The following is a 22,538-nucleotide window of genomic DNA, read 5'->3' as shown; positions in this document are numbered from 1 at the left end:
CAAATTGCAGGAGAAAAGGAAAGGGCCAGAAAGAGGCAAGAGCTCTGAAAAAAGGCTATAAAGCTGTGCAGCGGGAGCCGTGTGAAGCCTGCTGTTTTCAATCTGCTGTGTGCCAGTAGGAGCCACCGAGCCAGAGATAGAGAGGGAACAGATAATTCTGGGAAATGATAGACTAGGCCTGACCTCCAAGCTCAGCCTGGAAATCTAAGACATTGATTTCACTTAGCAGTCCCGCTGAGATATCCGGCAGGGTTCACTTGTAATAAAGGAATACGATTGTGTTCTAATGCTGATGGCGAGTGACAGACATATCACTTTGCATGTCCTCGGCAGATACGGGATAGAGAGTGAGGGAAAAGAATTAAGGAAAGGTCAGCTGACTCCCTGTAATATATCAATAGCCAGGACAGGGAGAGCATGACAATTCCACAGGATGTCATTGTGGGTTCATGGGACCATCTTCCAGTAGAAGTGATAGATTTATATACATTAAGGGAATTTAAACATACATGCTTCAAATTGTACTGCATTAGTGGATACATGGTCCCTTCCTCCAGCAGATGTGGTTGAGGTTAATACATGAGTTTAATGAAGGTGGAGAATTAGGTCCCTGGATGTAGTGAGATCCAAAGTGATATACAGTGTAGTCTGTACATTTTATTATATACTTGTCTATAACAGAAACACATTTAATGTACATTGTTTTCCTCTATACCCAGAAAGGATTGCTAGACCAATCCATGCAGTAATAATATTTAACTCTTTGCTATCATCATGAAATATTTGCATAGAGAAATAGATCAATGGAAGAAAGTGTTCATTGCATGTTAGTCTGCAAGAGATCTGACAGTCCATCAGACTTTTCCATAAAGACACAAAGTCCCTCTTGGTCACATCCATCATACAAACGGTTGTCGCAACAACTCTGCTGCTGTTACCCTTAAAGTAATGGAGAAATGTTGACATGCAACATAAACCACCATCATATAATCTGGCCCACGGTCACCTTTGACACAGCAGAGCGCCATCACCCTGCATTTACTGTATTCACTGCCTTTGGTCAAGCTGAACGCTGGGCATGATGTCCCTTTGCATCTGAGCTTGAAGGTTGCATGTTTTTAGGACAGTCTGGGATATTCTTTGATGTTTGACACTGCAGAGAAACATTAGCCATTAATAAGATGGGTCATGGCTAGTCTTGATACATACACATCTGTATATAGGCCAGCTGTCACCAATAGCTGATGCTTACCTTATTAAAATGATTTTTAGCCCCGATCACGGCTGTGGGAATTCCCATCAGACAAATGAAATCTAGGCAGTAGGCCGCTTCCACTGTTTATAAACCATTTCAATCTCTTTAAAAAAAAAAAACACTATGAAATTAACTTGGAATTCAGTCTTTTTTCTTCATGTATATCTTCTCTTTATACTCAAGGTTTTTTTTATTTTCTTTTGGTATATGTATCTTACCCATTAACCCCTGTTTGCGGCAGACACCATGATTGCGTTTTATTTCTATACTTGGGTTTAGTGAGTGTCGTTATAGCTCATAGATAACTGCTTTTCAATAAACTCTAGCATTTGGTGACTGCCATTAAGTGAAATTTTAAATACATTTGATTGGTTAAAAGATGCTTGTTAATGAATCATACGTATTTTTATTTCAGATTTGGTAAATGTCCAATAAATATAATGCAAGTAAATAACGTATAAATACCTGAAAGAACACACAGATTTACACTTGTCTGTTAGGCTGAAAGACAAATAAAAATGTTGTTCAAAGTACATGGATGTTTAGTTGTCAAATTAATTTATTAAAATTCATTTTTAATAAACCAGAGTTCATTGTTTGCTATTTCTGTTTCCTAAGCCTTGATTTCTGTTATGTTTGGTTGATAGATGAGGCTGATACTAACTAGTAATTTTCCATAACTAAAGCATTGATTTCTTAATGGAATTGGGAATAATGAGAGAGCTTCTCATATTTCCAATATATGTAGAATTTAGAATATTACAGACACTTCTAGAGCATGCACTTTCTAAGTACGGTAAATCCAAGGCCTGTCCCCTCAGGTATATAGAACTCTGAGTAAACTCATCAGCTTCATGTGCTATTACTGAGTGTGCAGGGTTCAGGTTTCAAGCTACAGAGAGAGCAGGGTTCCGTATTCAGAAATTGAAGGTGCCCTATTCAGTCTATGGAGAATTGGAAGGTTCACTGCGGATTTCTTAGTGTTCAGTATATAGAAAGCTGCAGGGTTCATTCTGCAGAGAGTTGCGGGTTGCTTAGTGTTCAGTATATAGAAAGCTTCAGGGTTCATTCTGCAGAGAGTTGCGGGTTTCTTAGTGTTCAGTATATAGAAAGCTGCCGGGTTTCTTAGTGTTCCGTATATAGAAAGCTGCATGGTTCATTCTGTAGAGAGTTGCAGGTTTCTTAGTGTTCAGTATATAGAAAGCTGCCGGCTTCATTCTGTAGAGAGTTGCGGGTTTCTTTGTGTTCAGTATATAGAAAGCTGCCGGGTTTCTTAGTGTTCCGTATATAGAAAGCTGCATGGTTCATTCTGTAGAGAGTTGCAGGTTTCTTAGTGTTCAGTATATAGAAAGCTGCCGGCTTCATTCTGTAGAGAGTTGCGGGTTTCTTTGTGTTCAGTATATAGAAAGCTGCCGGGTTTCTTAGTGTTCCGTATATAGAAAGCCGCAGGGTTCATTCTGTAGAGAGTTGCGGGTTGCTTAGTGTTCAGTATATAGAAAGCTGCCGGCTTCATTCTGTAGAGAGTTGCGGGTTTCTTAGTGTTCAGTATATAGAAAGCTGCCGGCTTCATTCTGTAGAGAGTTGCGGGTTGCTTAGTGTTCAGTATATAGAAAGCTGCCGGCTTCATTCTGTAGAGAGTTGCGGGTTGCTTAGTGTTCAGTATATAGAAAGCCGCAGGGTTCATTCTGTAGAGAGTTGCGGGTTGCTTAGTGTTCAGTATATAGAAAGCTGCGGGTTTCTTAGTGTTCAGTATATAGAAAGCTGCCGGGTTCATTCTGTAGAGAGTTGCGGGTTTCTTAGTGTTCAGTATATAGAAAGCTGCCGGCTTCATTCTGTAGAGAGTTGCGGGTTGCTTAGTGTTTAGTATATAGAAAGCTGCCGGCTTCATTCTGCAGAGAGTTGCGGGTTTCTTACTGTTCAGTATATAGAAAGCTGCCGGCTTCATTCTGTAGAGAGTTGCGGGTTGCTTAGTGTTCAGAATATAGAAAGCTGCCGGCTTAATTCTGTAGAGAGTTGCGGGTTGCTTAGTGTTCAGTATATAGAAAGCTGCCGGCTTCATTCTGTAGAGAGTTGCGGGTTGCTTAGTGTTCAGTATATAGAAAGCTGCAGGTTTCTTAGTGTTCAGTATATAGAAAGCTGCCGGCTTCATTCTGTAGAGAGTTGGTGGTTTCTTAGTGTTAAGTATATAGAAAGCTGCCGGCTTCATTCTGTAGAGAGTTGCGGGTTTCTTAGTGTTCAGTATATAGAAAGCTGCCGGCTTCATTCTGCAGAGAGCTGCGGGTTTCTTAGTGTTCAGTATATAGAAAGCTGCCGGCTTCATTCTGCAGAGAGCTGCGGGTTTCTTAGTGTTCAGTATATAGAAAGCTGCCGGCTTCATTCTGCAGAGAGCTGCGGGTTTCTTAGTGTTCAGTATATAGAAAGCTGCCGGTTTCTTAGTGTTCAGTATATAGAAAGCTGCCGGCTTCATTCTGTAGAGAGTTTCGGGTTTCTTAGTGTTCAGTATATAGAAAGCTGCCGGCTTCATTCTGTAGAGAGTTGCGGGTTGCTTAGTGTTCAGTATATAGAAAGCTGCCGGCTTCATACTGCAGAGAGTTGCGGGTTTCTTACTGTTCAGTAAATAGAAAGCTGCCGGCTTCATTCTGTAGAGAGTTGCGGGTACTTAGTGTTCAGTATATAGAAAGCTGCCGGCTCCATTCTGTAGAGAGTTCCGGTTGCTTAGTGTTCAGTATATAGAAAGCTGCCGGCTTCATTCTGTAGAGAGTTGCGGATTTCTTAGTGTTCAGTATATAGAAAGCTGCCGGCTTCATTCTGTAGAGAGTTGCGGATTTCTTAGTGTTCAGTATATAGAAAGCTGCCGGCTTCATTCTCTAGAGAGTTGCGGATTTCTTAGTGTTCAGTATATAGAAAGCTGCCGGCTTCATTCTGTAGAGAGTTGCGGGTTGCTTAGTGTTCAGTATATATAAAGCTGCCGGCTTCATTCTGTAGAGAGTTGCCGGTTGCTTAGTGTTCAGTATATAGAAAGCTGCCGGCTTCATTCTGTAGAGAGTTGTGGATTTCTTAGTGTTCAGTATATAGAAAGCTGCCAACTTCATTCTCTAGAGAGTTGCGGGTTGCTTAGTGTTCAGTATATAGAAAGCTGCCAGCTTCATTCTATAGAGAGCTGCGGGTTTCTTAGTGTTCAGTATATAGAAAGCTGCCGGCTTCATTCTGCAGAGAGCTGCAGGTTTCTTAGTGTTCAGTATATAGAAAGCTGCCGGGTTTCTTTGTGTTCAGTATATAGGAAGCTGCCGGGTTTCTTAGTGTTCAGTATATTGAAAGCTGCCGGGTTTCTTAGTGTTCAGTATATAGAAAGCTGCGGGTTTCTTAGTGTTCAGTAAATAGAAAGCTGCCGGGTTTCTTTGTTTCCAGTATATAGGAAGCTGCCGGGTTTCTTAGTGTTCAGTATATTGAAAGCTGCCGGGTTTCTTAGTGTTCAGTATATAGAAAGCTGCGGGTTTCTTAGTGTTCAGTATATAGGAAGCTGCCGGGTTTCTTAGTGTTCAGTATATAGAAAGCTGCGGGTTTCTTAGTGTTCAGTATATAGGAAGCTGCCGGGTTTCTTAGTGTTCAGTATATAGAAAGCTGCGGGTTTCTTAGTGTTCAGTATATAGAAAGCTGCCGGGTTTCTTAGTGTTCAGTATATAGAAAGCTGCGGGTTTCTTAGTGTTCAGTATATAGAAAGCTGCGGGTTTCTTAGTGTTCAGTATATAGAAAGCTGCGGGTTTCTTAGTGTTCAGTATATAGAAAGCTGCGGGTTTCTTAGTGTTCAGTATATAGGAAGCTGCCGGGTTTCTTAGTGTTCAGTAAATAGAAAGCTGCCGGGTTTCTTAGTGTTCAGTATATAGGAAGCTGCCGGGTTTCTTAGTGTTCAGTAAATAGAAAGCTGCCGGGTTTCTTAGTGTTCAGTAAATAGAAAGCTGCCGGGTTTCTTAGTGTTCAGTATATAGGAAGCTGCGGGTTTCTTAGTGTTCAGTATATAGGAAGCTGCCGGGTTTCTTAGTGTTCAGTAAATAGAAAGCTTCCGGGTTTCTTAGTGTTCAGTATATAGGAAGCTGCCGGGTTTCTTAGTGTTCAGTAAATAGAAAGCTGCCGGGTTTCTTAGTGTTCAGTATATAGAGAGCTGCCGGCTTCATTCTGCAGAGAGCTGCAGGTTTCTTAGTGTTCAGTATATAGGAAGCTGCCGGGTTTCTTAGTGTTTAGTATATAGAAAGCTGCGGGTTTCTTAGTGTTCAGTAAATAGAAAGCTGCGGGTTTCTTAGTGTTCAGTATATAGAAAGCTGCCGGGTTCATTCTGTAGAGAGTTGCGGGTTTCTTAGTGTTCAGTATATAGAAAGCTGCCGGCTTCATTCTGTAGAGAGTTGCGGGTTGCTTAGTGTTTAGTATATAGAAAGCTGCCGGCTTCATTCTGCAGAGAGTTGCGGGTTTCTTACTGTTCAGTATATAGAAAGCTGTCGGCTTCATTCTGTAGAGAGTTGCGGGTTGCTTAGTGTTCAGAATATAGAAAGCTGCCGGCTTAATTCTGTAGAGAGTTGCGGGTTGCTTAGTGTTCAGTATATAGAAAGCTGCCGGCTTCATTCTGTAGAGAGTTGCGGGTTGCTTAGTGTTCAGTATATAGAAAGCTGCAGGTTTCTTAGTGTTCAGTATATAGAAAGCTGCCGGCTTCATTCTGTAGAGAGTTGGTGGTTTCTTAGTGTTAAGTATATAGAAAGCTGCCGGCTTCATTCTGTAGAGAGTTGCGGGTTTCTTAGTGTTCAGTATATAGAAAGCTGCCGGCTTCATTCTGCAGAGAGCTGCGGGTTTCTTAGTGTTCAGTATATAGAAAGCTGCCGGCTTCATTCTGCAGAGAGCTGCGGGTTTCTTAGTGTTCAGTATATAGAAAGCTGCCGGCTTCATTCTGCAGAGAGCTGCGGGTTTCTTAGTGTTCAGTATATAGAAAGCTGCCGGTTTCTTAGTGTTCAGTATATAGAAAGCTGCCGGCTTCATTCTGTAGAGAGTTTCGGGTTTCTTAGTGTTCAGTATATAGAAAGCTGCCGGCTTCATTCTGTAGAGAGTTGCGGGTTGCTTAGTGTTCAGTATATAGAAAGCTGCCGGCTTCATACTGCAGAGAGTTGCGGGTTTCTTACTGTTCAGTAAATAGAAAGCTGCCGGCTTCATTCTGTAGAGAGTTGCGGGTACTTAGTGTTCAGTATATAGAAAGCTGCCGGCTCCATTCTGTAGAGAGTTCCGGTTGCTTAGTGTTCAGTATATAGAAAGCTGCCGGCTTCATTCTGTAGAGAGTTGCGGATTTCTTAGTGTTCAGTATATAGAAAGCTGCCGGCTTCATTCTGTAGAGAGTTGCGGATTTCTTAGTGTTCAGTATATAGAAAGCTGCCGGCTTCATTCTCTAGAGAGTTGCGGATTTCTTAGTGTTCAGTATATAGAAAGCTGCCGGCTTCATTCTGTAGAGAGTTGCGGGTTGCTTAGTGTTCAGTATATATAAAGCTGACGGCTTCATTCTGTAGAGAGTTGCCGGTTGCTTAGTGTTCAGTATATAGAAAGCTGCCGGCTTCATTCTGTAGAGAGTTGTGGATTTCTTAGTGTTCAGTATATAGAAAGCTGCCAGCTTCATTCTCTAGAGAGTTGCGGGTTGCTTAGTGTTCAGTATATAGAAAGCTGCCAGCTTCATTCTATAGAGAGCTGCGGGTTTCTTAGTGTTCAGTATATAGAAAGCTGCCGGCTTCATTCTGCAGAGAGCTGCAGGTTTCTTAGTGTTCAGTATATAGAAAGCTGCCGGGTTTCTTTGTGTTCAGTATATAGGAAGCTGCCGGGTTTCTTAGTGTTCAGTATATTGAAAGCTGCCGGGTTTCTTAGTGTTCAGTATATAGAAAGCTGCGGGTTTCTTAGTGTTCAGTATATAGGAAGCTGCCGGGTTTCTTAGTGTTCAGTATATAGAAAGCTGCGGGTTTCTTAGTGTTCAGTATATAGGAAGCTGCCGGCTTCATTCTGCAGAGAGCTGCAGGTTTCTTAGTGTTCAGTATATAGAAAGCTGCCGGGTTTCTTTGTGTTCAGTATATAGGAAGCTGCCGGGTTTCTTAGTGTTCAGTATATTGAAAGCTGCCGGGTTTCTTAGTGTTCAGTATATAGAAAGCTGCGGGTTTCTTAGTGTTCAGTATATAGGAAGCTGCCGGGTTTCTTAGTGTTCAGTATATAGAAAGCTGCGGGTTTCTTAGTGTTCAGTATATAGGAAGCTGCCGGGTTTCTTAGTGTTCAGTATATAGAAAGCTGCGGGTTTCTTAGTGTTCAGTATATAGAAAGCTGCCGGGTTTCTTAGTGTTCAGTATATAGAAAGCTGCGGGTTTCTTAGTGTTCAGTATATAGAAAGCTGCGGGTTTCTTAGTGTTCAGTGTATAGAAAGCTGCGGGTTTCTTAGTGTTCAGTATATAGAAAGCTGCGGGTTTCTTAGTGTTCAGTATATAGGAAGCTGCCGGGTTTCTTAGTGTTCAGTAAATAGAAAGCTGCCGGGTTTCTTAGTGTTCAGTATATAGGAAGCTGCCGGGTTTCTTAGTGTTCAGTAAATAGAAAGCTGCCGGGTTTCTTAGTGTTCAGTAAATAGAAAGCTGCCGGGTTTCTTAGTGTTCAGTATATAGGAAGCTGCGGGTTTCTTAGTGTTCAGTATATAGGAAGCTGCCGGGTTTCTTAGTGTTCAGTAAATAGAAAGCTTCCGGGTTTCTTAGTGTTCAGTATATAGGAAGCTGCCGGGTTTCTTAGTGTTCAGTAAATAGAAAGCTGCCGGGTTTCTTAGTGTTCAGTATATAGAGAGCTGCCGGCTTCATTCTGCAGAGAGCTGCAGGTTTCTTAGTGTTCAGTATATAGGAAGCTGCCGGGTTTCTTAGTGTTTAGTATATAGAAAGCTGCGGGTTTCTTAGTGTTCAGTATATAGAAAGCTGCCGGGTTTCTTCGTGTTTAGTCTATTCCTATATTATCTGTAATTAGTATCAGAGAAATCTGTTCTAAGCTGTTTGACCCAGGTCCTATAAATCTCTTTTTACACAAAGTTAATTTGTGAATCTCCGCTCTTGCTTTTCCTGCATTATTTAAAAATCGCACTTTGCAGTTTTTTAAAATTATGATTATTGGGATTATGTTGTGGTTCTCCTCTACATTGTTTTGTAAGGAAGACTACCATTTAGAATCGGATCGGCTGACCCCGTCATTCCGCATGTGGGTTATGTGAAATGAGTGCTGGCTTAGCTGCTCTGACTCCTGACATCTGACATGCCAGTCATATTATTTCACGTTAATAAAAATTCCATATCTTGCCCTTGAAGTCCTCTGCGTGCAGGGAATGGTTTGTTTTTTTTCAGCCGTGATGCTTCCTCTTACAAGTGTTAGAATGTGACTATTTGTGACTAGCGATCATTTTACATTTTCATTAGCAACGTGTAACCTGGGGCTAGAAAATGTTTTCACATCATCCTTGGGTTAGGGCAAGAATCTCCCAGTCCGTTCCCTGAAAGACATGTTGGTTTGCGGCAATGGCCAGTGCAGCAGTGTAGAGTGGGCATTGATTGGAAATGTGCCATTTGCAGATATTTTGGCTTTACACCCCCTCAGGAGGTTAAAACCTCTCTTACCATTTGGTAACAAAATAAAACTTGATGTCAAGGCCCACTGTGTGTGCCCTATTTACTGGTGAGGAGAACAGTTTTAATTTTAGAGAGTATTCACAGTGTCTCTTAGTGATTTGGGCTCATACAGTCCTATAACTTCATGACTAGCCCACAGGGCCAGGCTGACAAACTTAATCTACAAACAGAAATAGAGAAATGAGAAGCAGTAACTGAACTGAAATGTGAGTTGCTTAAAGGGGCACGTGAGGCTGGCATTGACCTGTTATATTTCATGCATTGCACAGATATCACATTTTAAAAAACATGCAAAAACAACAATTAACTCTTTGCTTCACTTGTAGGATGATGCGACACAGCCGTTGAACCTTTCTGCCAAGCCCAAAACGTCGGAAAGTCGAACCTTATCAACGCCCACCCCACCCCACACCCCAACTTCACGGATAAGTAGTGTCGGCAGCTCACACAAATCCTCCATCTCATCCACCCTGGCCAGTTCCTCCGTCCGTGTTAACTCTATAGGTAAGTTCATATCAAAGAGCAGTACTCCTCCACATGCCCTGTAACGTGTGTTAGCGGTCACAATGGTCATTACTGGCATTAACAAAGACTGGATCCTGCTGGGAGCTTCCTATTCCATAACTTAGCATGGACCTAAGTAAACCTTCACCGGGTGTCACTGCTTTTCACAACATTTTTATTGTTTCTAGATGCACAAGGAAAAACTCCTCTTCTAACTCAGCGTCTTTAAAGCAGGTCTGACATATTTTTGTTTGTTTAATTCATTATTAGGCTTGTTTCGTTCTTTCACACATCAGACAATGACATTTTGTTTGGGTTGAAACTCAAACCTAGCAGCTGGTTCACATGGTGATTGGTAGTGGGCAATTGGCTGGTGGCTTGGCAGTGCCCAATAAATTCAAACAAGTAATAACATTCACTCATTCTCCAGGTGCAGCTTCCCAGGGGTCTGAGTATCTGCATTGGCAACACTGGCTAACCGGGCGGCAGATTCGGAAACACCAAGGGTCCAGACAGTTTGCCTGGGAAGAGGTTCTGCATTAGATGCAGATTTCCCTTGGACAGGGGATCCCTGCCTTTTCCCAGACATTCCACCACAATGTTTCTATCTTGTTACATTACTCTGCATTTTGTATGATGGTTGCACTTATAGATATATTTAAATATAGTCCATCTGATTACCCTTATTAACAATAATGTATAGGAGGTGTGCAAATTATGTATGTATTTGTTAATTTAAAACCTTTTTTCATTGATTTTGTCAAAATAAAGAATTTTAATTCTCAGCCAGGATTTACTGTTTCTCAAGTTTGTTTTATTCGATTGTGAGCATTTAAGACAGTCTGTAGCCATTCAGGTACATTCATTTTTATCAAAGACAAAATGCAAACCTCTGCTTATCATGATTTCTGTAAACAACATAATTTCGAAAGAAAAATGCCAAAATGTTCCACAGTGCTGCACATTGTGTCATACATATTTTGTAACACGAGTCAATTTAAGTCAGAAACCGCATGTGAACGGTGTGAAATTTCCTAAGAAGTATAGCACATATACAACTTTTGAAATATCTTAAGGGTAGGTGCAGCACTGTGGAATATGTTGGCGCTTTATAAATGCCAGTAATAATAATAATTATTGATTAATCTTTTCTGAAACCATTAACAAAACCACAGACAGATAGTTATTCTAGCACTTTATAACCCTCGATTTGAAATATGCCATTCAGATATCAGAGTAGATGTGCGGTCTACCCCTGGCATTGAATTGTAAGTTCCTTGCTCCAGTACTGACTCTGCCTGAGGATCAGAGCGCAGAGACATCCTTATCAGCTCTGAGCTCTCTGACACGCATGCTGATAATCCCTTGTACATCATCGTATTTAGCAGAGAGGGAAGCGTGTCGCCATCCTCGCATTAGTCCAACACGGAGTTCACAAAGCTGTTGGAGAGGAGATTAATTTCCTTTATTAAAGATTTCGTTCATTTCAGCTGCAAGGATCTTAATGCCAGCTACGCTGAGAATGTTGTAAACTTGTAGGCAAAGAAACCTTCCGGCGGGGTTTACTGGACTAATCTGACACTAGTTTCCCCACCGAACCGTTTCAAGCATCAAAACCTTGTTTACGTCTTGTTGGCAGTCCTTGCATCAGATAGGGTCTCGCGCTACTACAAGAACGTGTAATCTGCCGCGATTAGACAAGCCTGTTTAGAAAGAGAACATTGAACATTGAGACAAAGAGACAGTATTAATTGCTCTTCCACTACACGGCAGTTAGCCATTTTAAATTTCCTTTCTGTAATCTTGCTGTTTTTCAACAAATCATAGGATTTAATAGTGTGTTTTGGCAGATTAGAGGGCTTACGGCCCAGATGTTTTTTGTTCTAAAAATGGATTAGGGCGTAAAGTTTTCTGGAATCTGCAGAACATGTTCAGGCAAGCCGGTCATTTTATGTGCGATTAGAGCCTGCCGTCTGTCCACAATCCCCCCACCCCATCTGTCATTCGCCATATAGATATCGTCACAGTATCATTCTCCAGTTCTTCATTTCCCATAATGTGCTGCAATACAGCCATCCGTTTATTAAGGCCACAATGTCAAATTTTTATATTTTTAATATTTGCTTATTTAAACGACACTTAGGTGGATGGTTTCAAAAAGGCCAGTTGGGTGTTCCTTTACTGTACAGCTAACAAGGGATGAAATTCCTTTTTGGATCATAAAATATTCAGAGATATAGTTAATAAGAATTTGCAGTAAGACCGATTTATATGAAATATACTTCAATGAAATAATTCCAGTATTTTGTATTTTGCCGACATGCATCTTTAATAATTAATAGTTTTGTTAAGTGCACTTTTATATTAAGCTGTAAGAGTCCAGCAATCGTGTAAAGTGTGGGACATGATGCGCTGCTGTGTGTGAGGCTGCATAGAGTGCAGCCAGTGGTTGATTGGTTATCAAGACAACCCCAGAGCAATGAGCAGAGCCATGCCCAACGGTTGCGGTCTGTGGCTTATATTGGGTTCTATTATACTCGGTCATAAACGAGCGAGTTATGAGGAGTTAACATTTCTAGCAACTGTCAGCTCACTGTTTAGAAAATACACCTCATTGTGCTCACAACTATGTGTAATACAGAGGAGGCCTATTGTCCTAAAGGCAGAATTTATCTGTGACTTTATGAAAGGCTTGAGAACCCACAGAATGTGCCTTAGTATGTCCTGTTTTTGTTAAAATGTTGTTAAGATTTGTGTATTGTAACGTGCTGGTTTTATAAATTATTCTTTTTAGCTATATCATCAATATTCCTCTGTGCTCTATTCAGATATCCTATCTTCGATAACATCCACGGGTTATTTAAATGACCACGACGCTGTAACCAAGGCAATCCAGGAAGCACGGCAGATGAAAGAGCAGCTTCGACGAGAGCAGCAGGTGCTGGACGGGAAGGTGGTCAATAACCTTGGTTTGAATAATTGTCGATCGGAAAAGGTCAGTTCTTTATAATATGAGCAGCCCAACCTAACAAAGCAACAGACACATGTTACACTAATTCTTCTGTCCAGAATTGCTCAGGGAGCCGTGAGAACCCTCAATTAATAGTTTTATATTTCAAAAATAATTACCAGGCTAATTAATTTATAATAGGCTAATGACACCCCAGCCATCTACCTGACCTCATCACTCCTCCTTCTGAGCTTCCACAGACATCTGCCCAGCTTAATATCTCCCTTTGCCAAGCCCAATACCTCCCCCTCCCGAGACACCTGCCCAGCCCAATAACTCCCCCTCCCGAGACACCTACCTAGCCCAATATCCCCCCTTCTGAGACACCTACCCAGCCCATTATCTCACCCTCCCAAGACACCTGCCAAGCCCATTATCTCATCCTCCCGAGACACCTGCCAAGCCCAATATCTCCCACTGCCCAACCCAAGATCTCCCCCTCCTCAGTTCAATAATTCCCCCTCCCGAGACACCTGCCCAGCCCAATATCTCTCCCTGCCCATGCCAATATCTCCCCTAGCCTAATAACATTGCCCTCGCCAACCCAATATCTTCTCCTGTCCTCTCATAACACCTTCCTCACCCAATGTCTCCTCCTGCCCCCAAGGACACCTCCCCAACACAATATCTCATCTTGACCTTCCTAGACACCTCCACAGCACAATATCTCCCCATCTTCCCCAGACACCCTCTCGGCCCAATATTTCCTCCTGATCTCCACTCCTACCTGATATTTCCCCCTCCCCAGACCAATATATCCCCCTCCCCAGCCCATTATCTCCTCCTGCCCTCCCCAGACACCTTTCCAGACCAATATCTCCTCCTGACCTTCACAGAGATATAGTTAATAAGATTTTGCAGTAAGACCGATTTATATGACACCTCCCCAGCCCAATATCTTTTTTTTTTTTGGGGGGGTGGCAAATTCCTCTTAACCCTTTCTGAACTCACACCCCCTACTTATTCCAGCTCTGCATTCACTCTGTATTATGATAAATGTAATTTGTTGCTGTGAATTCTTTGTAGCCTCTAGGCTGGATGGCAATCCGTGCTTCATGGCAATATATGCATGTTAGTGAGATCAGAGCGGGATTTAAGGATATTCAAATCTCTCCAGGAACTTAAGCTCAGTTGATTCACAGCCTGCGTTTGGGTGATGCAAGCTATTTTAACAGATTCTGTTATTTAAAGAGGAGTTGTCATGGCTCATTATTCCCTCTTCCCATTAAAATGTGTGTTAAGTGTTTATAGAGTGGACGGTTAAAGAGGTAAGTGTAACAGGCTCATAGCTACAAAGCTGTAATCCCATAATACTCAGTGAATGCTCCTGCTCACCTGACATCTAATTAGAAAGTGACCATATGTATAGCCAGATACTGTATGTACACATGCAGGCCATGGTGCCCACGGCATCATGGGAGTGAAGTAATGTGCATTGAGTGCCTTGAGGTTTTTTGTTTTTTTTTTACCTTTAACACTTTAACATATTGCTTTCTACTTCCTAAGTACATAGTCTAACAACCTTAGCTTACATGATGGATCCTAATCCTGGCTAATACAAGCTATTGTTACCGGTCACTGGCTTCATGTTATATACTGTATATTCCATATACATGCACTCACTAAACACCAACTTCAAAGCTCACAAAATGTTATAGATCTTAAAACACCCCACCTGGCAAAGATAATGGGGCTTTAGTTATATTATATGATCATACGTTGCATAAGTCTGCCACAACGCTAATGTACCCCTATTTTTGGAAGGTCGTGTCCTAGCAACCTAATACATGCTCTTTTTACCACATTAAAAGATATGTAAATGTATGGATATAATATTTGATATTTTGTTGTAGTCTGAATACATTATATATGATAATATTACATATAAATATTAATTAGCAATACCTTGCAGTAATCGTTTTCTGTATGACTTTATCAGTCTCTCACATCGTTGTAGAGGAATTTTGACTCCATCATCTTTACATCGTTGCTTGAGGTCATTGAGGTTTGCTGGCATATGTTTATGCACAGCTCTTTTAACCCCTTAGGGACTGAGCCAAATGTACACGTTTTGATCAAAATAAAACGTAAACAAACTTGGAATTTGACTATATGTCTGTTCAACCGTAATTCACCTCTTTCATATTAAGTGCACCCACGCGTATTATATATCATTTTATTCAGAAGAAATAGGGATTTAATTTAACATCAAATATTTAACTATGAAACATTATTTATTATGTATAAAATATATAAAAAAAGTGAGAAATTAAGAAATGTTTTTTTTTAGTTCTCCATGACACTTTAACTCTGACTAAATGGCTACTAAAAAAAGGCTGGACATACCCCACTTGCAATACCTTGGGTTGTCTACTTTTGCAAATGGTATGTCATCATGGGGGTAATTCTCATTCCTGGGCTACCATACCGCCTTAAAGGTAACATTACTTATCTGGCAAATTTCAATGTGTATAAACTGAAAAATGTTACATGCTATATTTGACTCTGTAACTTTTCAAAACACCATAGAACCTGTACATAGGGGGCACTATTTTACACGTGTGACATCGCTGAATACAAATATGGTTATTTTATTACAGTAAAAGCTAACCGTATTGTGACATTCTCAGTAAATTAAAATGTCACGCAGAACTAAAAATGTTTTTTTTTTTTTCTTAAATCTTAATTCCTCACACTTTTTTAGATTTTATTCATAATAAATTATTTTTCATATATGAATAGTTGGTGAGAAATTAAAGCTCTGTTTCTCCTTAACAAAATGATGTACAATAATATGAAAGAGGTGAATTACGTTTGAACAGACATCTAGTCAAATTCCAGTTTTTGTTTACATTTTGTTTTGATCAGAACGTGTACTATTGACTCCGTCCTGAAGGGGTTAAAACGTTGCTTTCTTTAGAGGTGATGACCCTTGCTGATGATCAAATCATCAATGGCATGTGATTAGCAGCACCTGTCTGTTACTTAGCCTCTTACTTCCTATTGAAGCAGTGAGGGTGTACATAGTTTTTCCACACATGGCTTCTCCATTTTGTAATATGTCATGTGTTGTTGTTAGTGATGTCCCGAACGGTTTGCTGGCGAATAGTTCCTGGCGAACATATGCGATGTTCGTTCCCCCCCTATTCGTCATCATTGAGTAAACTTTGACCCTGTACCTCACAGTCATCAGACACATTCCAGCCAATCAGCAGCAGACCCTCCCTCCCAGACCCTCCCACCTCCTAGACAGCATACGATTTAGATTAATTCTGAAGCTGCATTCATTTTTTTTTTAATTTTTTTTTGTGTTTATTATTCGTTATCCTCCATAGCCAGTAACCCTTGTTTATTATACATTATCCCCCATAGCCAGTAACCTATGTTTATTATACATTATCCCCCCATAGCCAGTAACCTGTGTGTATTATACATTTTCCCTCCATAGCCAGTAACCTGTGTTTATTATACATTATACCTCCATAGCCAGTAACCTGTGTTTTTTATACATTATCCCCCAATAGCCAGTAATCTGTGTTTATTATACATTATCCCCCCATAGATATTATACATTATCTCCCCCATAGCCAGTAACCTGTGTTTATTATACATTATCCCTCCCATAGCCAGTAACCTGTGTTTATTATACATTATCCCCCCATAACCAGTAACCTGTGTTTATTATACATTATCCCCCCATAGCCAGTAACCTGTGTTTATTATACATTATCCCTCCCATAGCCAGTAACCTGTGTTTATTATACATTATCCCCCCACAACCAGTAACCTGTGTTTATTATACATTATCCCCCATAGCCAGTAACCTGTGTTTATTATACATTATCCTCCCCATAGCCAGTAACCTGTGTTTATTATACATTATCCCCCCACAACCAGTAACCTGTGTTTATTATACATTATCCCCCCATAGCCAGTAACCTGTGTTTATTATACATTATCCTCCCCATAGCCAGTAACCTGTGTTTATTATACATTATCCTCCCCATAGCCAGTAACCTGTGTTTATTATACATTATCCCTCCATAGCCAGTAACCTGTGTTTATTATACATTATCCCCCCATAGCCAGTAACCTGTGTTTATTATACATTATCCCTCCCATAGCCAGTAACCTGTGTTTATTATACATTATCCTCCCCATAGCCAGTAACCTGTGTTTATTATACATTATCCCTCCATAGCCAGTAACCTGTGTTTATTATACATTATCCCCCATAGTCATTTATCGTTGGACCTAGGCAGCATGATGTCTTAGGCCGGCCCAGAGAGTGAGTGAGTAAGTGAATAATATAATATATATGTTCAGAAACATATTAGTAATATATGTAAATCGGGTTCATGCAAAGAGGGTGAAAAGGTATTAAAGAAAAACACACTTATTGCATCAAATTTACAAAGCCAAACTTTTAAAAGCTTTCCTCATTTCTTTCTCGGGATGAGGAGTATATCGGTTGTAGACTGAGGATTTCCATCTGCCCAATCTTTTAATAATATGCACTGGAGTGTCAGTGTTGAAGGAGACCGAAGCTGCCCCTATTCTAAATGAAAGACCCGAGACATGGATACAACCCAATCTTAGGAGTAGTGTTCTGATGTAGAAGTTGAATTTAGCCGTAGTCAGAGGGATTCAGTGAGTAGTGGTGAAATGTGTGTGGCATGACTGAGTGTGGGTAAGTAAGAGTCAAGTATTTTAACTGGGCACTAGTTCTAGGTGGGATAAAGTGGTATAGCGGATGGATGAGTAGTTTGGTTCGTTTTAGAGGTTTGTAGAGAAAGTATATAGTGATCATGATTTTTAGCGATATCCATTATTTTAAGGTGGTCCCAGTGCCACCACTCATATCTGGTGTCACAATAGCTTGCATTTAAAAAAACAACAACTTTTTTGACTGTAATATAATAGCAGTCAGTTTCCTTCACACGTGTGCGTTTCAGGGCCTGCCAGGGCACAGTGTCACACCAGTGCAACTCATATCTGGTGTAACAGTAGTGTACAATTAAAAAAAAAAATACAGGGGGCTTGTTGTCACCTTTCGGGGACCCTTGGTGTTGTACGTGGCTGGGTGGAGGAAGAGACCTTCAATGACATCAGTGAGGACAAGGAACGGGACATGGCTAGCTTGGTATCCAACCTTGTGCAAATGGGGAGGTTGCGGTTGTGCAAATGGACTGTTTGCGGTGCGTTAAAAGGGGAGTTTGGTCTGTCACTGTGAAGCGGGCGTAACCCTTACACTACCTGATCAATACAACATCATACCTGATGTTTTAAAGCACGTTATTCCAAACAATTTAGGAATGTTAGGTGATTTATGCCCTTTATGGATTAAAACCAGACTCTGCATCAACTATGTAATTTTCCATGGGAGTTTTGCCATGGATCCCCCTCCGGCATGCCACAGTCCAGGTGTTAGTCCCCTTGAAACAACTTTTCCGTCACTATTGTGGCCAGAAAGAGTCCCTGTGGGTTTTAAAATTCGCCTGCCTATTGAAGTCTATGGCAGTTCGCCCGTTCGCGAACATTTGCGGAAGTTCGCGTTCGCCGTTCTCGAACGGAAAATTTTATATTCGCGACATCACTAGTTGTTGTTCATCTGAGGTTGTATTTAACTCCTTTTTGGACCTCCTAAGAAACATGATTGTTATTATGTCCTGGTATGTAAAACCATAGAATTCAAAGAGGACGTACAATCTTTTTCCTATGACTGTGTATATGTATAATTACATACCATACATTATCATATGTTAGATGATAATGTACATATTTGATATTACATTGTTAGATTTTCCATTTGATGTGTTTTAGATTGTATTAAACTGTATATTTTTTATGTTAGATATTACATTATATTCCGTATCCTATATGTGATGATCTATTCATGCTGTTGTATAGTATAAACTGCACAGTCATAATACAATGATCTAACCTTGTAACCAAATAAACTATCAATACTACAAAACACAATCCAATTGTTATCAGACTGTATGAGATTTCAGTTTGCATACATCGTTCTAGTAAGTGAATTTGGGATAAACCTCCTGCGCTGGCCCTCTCCTACCTCTGCCGGCGCTGCTTACACGCTCTGTTAAAGCTGATATACAGCGTACGCTGGTTAAGTGGGTGACAGTGCCTGCTGGTTTTATCCTTTTATGTGCGGGAAAGAGTGGCGAGGGAAACAGAACAGTGTCAGATAAATGAAGGAGTGATCGCAAGCACAAAGGAATTTATATTCAAATATTTAAGCATTCTTGAAAGGACGCTGGAAGCAGAAATTCCTCTCTCTTTCTCTGCTCACCATGTAGAAATGACTTTAACACTCAGCCAGATGCTAATGCAAAGTGACTGCAGTTATTCCTCACAAGCGCAGCTAAATTGCCCTTATTTGTTAAGCACATTCAATTCAGCTGCGGATACAGCAGTTGGTTGCATTCAGAAAGCATCTGCACCCTTTTTTAATCTTCCAAAGGAGACTTGACATTACCTATTGCTCCCCCCTCCTCCCCTGCGCTCCTTGTGCAAGCTGGGAATTGTCAAGTGACAACTGACCAAATCCATTTGGACAGCAAACCTCCATCCTGCTTCTCTATACTTGCAAAGCAGGCCTTGTGGTTGCATCAAGCATCCATTAAAAGCATTTTGATGGTATGGAAATTGGTCTGCGTGATTTGCTCGGGCCTTTATGAAGTGCAGTGCTTAGTTGTGGTTACAGATCAGCTCTTCACGTAGGAGAGCAATAATTGTGCTGACGGCTCACACAGAAATGGGTGTACATTAAAATAATCCTGAGCCATTGGCCGCAGCATGGCGACTTAATCTACTTTAGCACAGATCAGCTGTTGTTCTAACACATGACTTAGTGCCAACTTTACTGACTCTGCTCGGCATATTCATTAAGTCACCAGAGCACAACCATCTGCCCCGTGTTTGATAACTTTAACTATTGTTCTGTTTTACCAACCCACTTTCACTTCTTAATCCTCTGGCAACAGGCACATACTGTGCAGAGCTAGTTAGGGTGATTCTATAAATCTATGAAAAAGACAAGGACGGGCGAGCGGCTGCAAACAAACTTTGTGAAGACAGTCTCGGAGAGCAGATCCTGCAGGGTGTACTTATTACAGGCAATGACAGATAATTCCATATTTTAGTCCAAAATAAATACCTGGAAAATAGTTTCTTAGTCTCTGCACAATTCCCAGTTTACAGACTAAAGGGTTCTTGAGCACTTGGTGGCTCCAGAGTTAGAGGTTTAATTGGTGATATTGCTCCCCATGTTCCCACACACACATCATACTGTGCAAATGGTTCAAGAAAATAATTTATCTTCTGCAGTCAGAGTTATGGCAATAGCCAAAACCCTACAAATTACAATAGTTTATTCAACACCAATATATGCTGCAGCGCTGTACAATAGGTATTGTTTGCCAATATATCTTGTCTAATTCAGGATATTGAGATATGTAATATTCCATCAGTCGCCCGTACTATCCTTGCTTGGCAATATATCTCGTCTAATTCAGGATATTGAGATATGTAATATTCCATCAGTCCCCCATACTATCCTTGCTTGACAATAAATCTTGTCTAATTCATGAAACTGAGATATGTAATATTCCATCAGTCCCCCATACTATCCTTGCTTGGCAATATATCTCGTCTAATTCAGGAAACTGAGATATGTAATATTCCATCAGTCCCCCGTACTATCCTTGCTTGGCAATATATCTCGTCTAATTCAGGAAACTGAGATATGTAATATTCCATCAGTCCCCCGTAGTATCCTTGCTTGGCAATATATCTCGTCTAATTTAGGATATTGAGATATGTAATATTCCCATCAGTCCCCCTTACTATCCTTGCTTGGCAATATATCTCGTCTAATTCAGGAAACTGAGATATGTAATATTCCATCAGTCCCCCGTACTATCCTTGCTTGGCAATATATCTTGTCTAATCTAGGATATTGAGATATGTAATATTCCATCAGTCCCCCTTACTATCTCTGCTTGGCAATATATCTTGTCTAATCTAGGATATTGAGATATGTAATATTCCATCAGTCCCCCTTACTATCCTTGCTTGGCAATATATCTCGTCTAATTCAGGAAACTGAGATATGTAATATTCCATCAGTCCCCCGTACTATCCTTGCTTGCCAATATATCTTGTCTAATTCAGGATATTGAGATATGTAATATTCCATCAGTCGCCCATACTATCCTTGCTTGGCAATATATCTTGTCTAATTCAGGAAACTGAGATATGTAATATTCCATCAGTCCCCCGTAGTATCCTTGCTTGGCAATATATCTCGTCTAATTTAGGATATTGAGATATGTAATATTCCATCAGTCCCCCTTACTATCCTTGCTTGGCAATATATCTTGTCTAATCTAGGATATTGAGATATGTAATATTCCATCAGTCCCCCGTACTATCCTTGCTTGGCAATATATCTTGTCTAATCTAGGATATTGAGATATGTAATATTCCATCAGTCCCCCTTACTATCCTTGCTTGGCAATATATCTCGTCTAATTCAGGAAACTGAGATATGTAATATTCCATCAGTCCCCGTACTATCCTTGCTTGCCAATATATCTTGTCTAATTCAGGATATTGAGATATGTAATATTCCATCAGTCCCCCATACTATCCTTGCTTGGCAATATATCTTGTCTAATTCAGGAAACTGAGATATGTAATATTCCATCAGTCCCCCGTACTATCCTTGCTTGGCAATATATCTCGTCTAATTTAGGATATTGAGATATGTAATATTCCATCAGTCCCCCTTACTATCCTTGCTTGGCAATATATCTCGTCTAATTCAGGAAACTGAGATATGTAATATTCCATCAGTCCCCCGTACTATCCTTGCTTGGCAATATATCTTGTCTAATCTAGGATATTGAGATATGTAATATTCCATCAGTCCCCCGTACTATCCTTGCTTGGCAATATATCTTGTCTAATATTGAGATATGTAATATTCCATCAGTCCCCCGTACTATCCTTGCTTGGCAATATATCTTGTCTAATCTAGGATATTGAGATATGTAATATTCCATCAGTCCCCCGTACTATCCTTGCTTGGCAATATATCTCGTCTAATTCAGGAAACTGAGATATGTAATATTCCATCAGTCCCCCGTACTATCCTTGCTTGGCAATATATCTTGTCTAATTCAGGATATTGAGATATGTAATATTCCATCAGTCCCCCTTACTATCCTTGCTTGGCAATATATCTCGTCTAATATTGAGATATGTAATATTCCATCAGTCCCCCGTACTATCCTTGCTTGGCAATATATCTTGTCTAATCTAGGATATTGAGATATGTAATATTCCATCAGTCCTCCGTACTATCCTTGCTTGGCAATATATCTCGTCTAATATTGAGATATGTAATATTCCATCAGTCCCCCGTACTATCCTTGCTTGGCAATATATCTTGTCTAATCTAGGATATTGAGATATGTAATATTCCATCAGTCCCCCGTACTATCCTTGCTTGGCAATATATCTCGTCTAATATTGAGATATGTAATATTCCATCAGTCCCCCGTACTATCCTTGCTTGGCAATATATCTTGTCTAATCTAGGATATTGAGATATGTTATATTCCATCAGTCCCCCGTACTATCCTTGCTTGGCAATATATCTCGTCTAATTCAGGAAACTGAGATATGTAATATTGCATCAGTCCCCCGTACTATCCTTGCTTGGCAATATATCTTGTCTAATCTAGGATATTGAGATATGTAATATTCCATCAGTCCCCCTTACTATCCTTGCTTGGCAATATATCTCGTCTAATTCAGGAAACTGAGATATGTAATATTCCATCAGTCACCCGTACTATCCTTGCTTGGCAATATATCTTGTCTAATCTAGGATATTGAGATATGTAATATTCCATCAGTCCCCCGTACTATCCTTGCTTGGCAATATATCTCGTCTAATATTGAGATATGTAATATTCCATCAGTCCCCCGTACTATCCTTGCTTGGCAATATATCTTGTCTAATCTAGGATATTGAGATATGTAATATTCCATCAGTCCCCCGTACTATCCTTGC

At 40.4% G+C, this 22,538-nt stretch overlaps 1 protein-coding gene across 2 annotated transcripts in view; it reads left to right on the top strand.

Annotated features, from left to right (window-relative positions):
- Positions 1 to 22,538, top strand: part of SOX5 (SRY-box transcription factor 5) — a 264,806-nt gene that overhangs the window by 221,204 nt on the left and 21,064 nt on the right. For both annotated transcript variants that reach the window (XM_063446673.1, XM_063446674.1), the window contains 2 exons: positions 9,246 to 9,423; positions 12,252 to 12,418. In XM_063446673.1, coding sequence (XP_063302743.1) covers positions 9,246 to 9,423; positions 12,252 to 12,418 — 345 coding nt within the window. The remainder of the gene's footprint in view (positions 1 to 9,245; positions 9,424 to 12,251; positions 12,419 to 22,538) is intronic.

The sequence above is a fragment of the Pelobates fuscus genome, chromosome 3, assembly GCF_036172605.1.
Source record: "Pelobates fuscus isolate aPelFus1 chromosome 3, aPelFus1.pri, whole genome shotgun sequence".
Taxonomy (NCBI): domain Eukaryota; kingdom Metazoa; phylum Chordata; class Amphibia; order Anura; family Pelobatidae; genus Pelobates; species Pelobates fuscus.
This window is presented reverse-complemented; position numbering and strand designations above follow the sequence as displayed.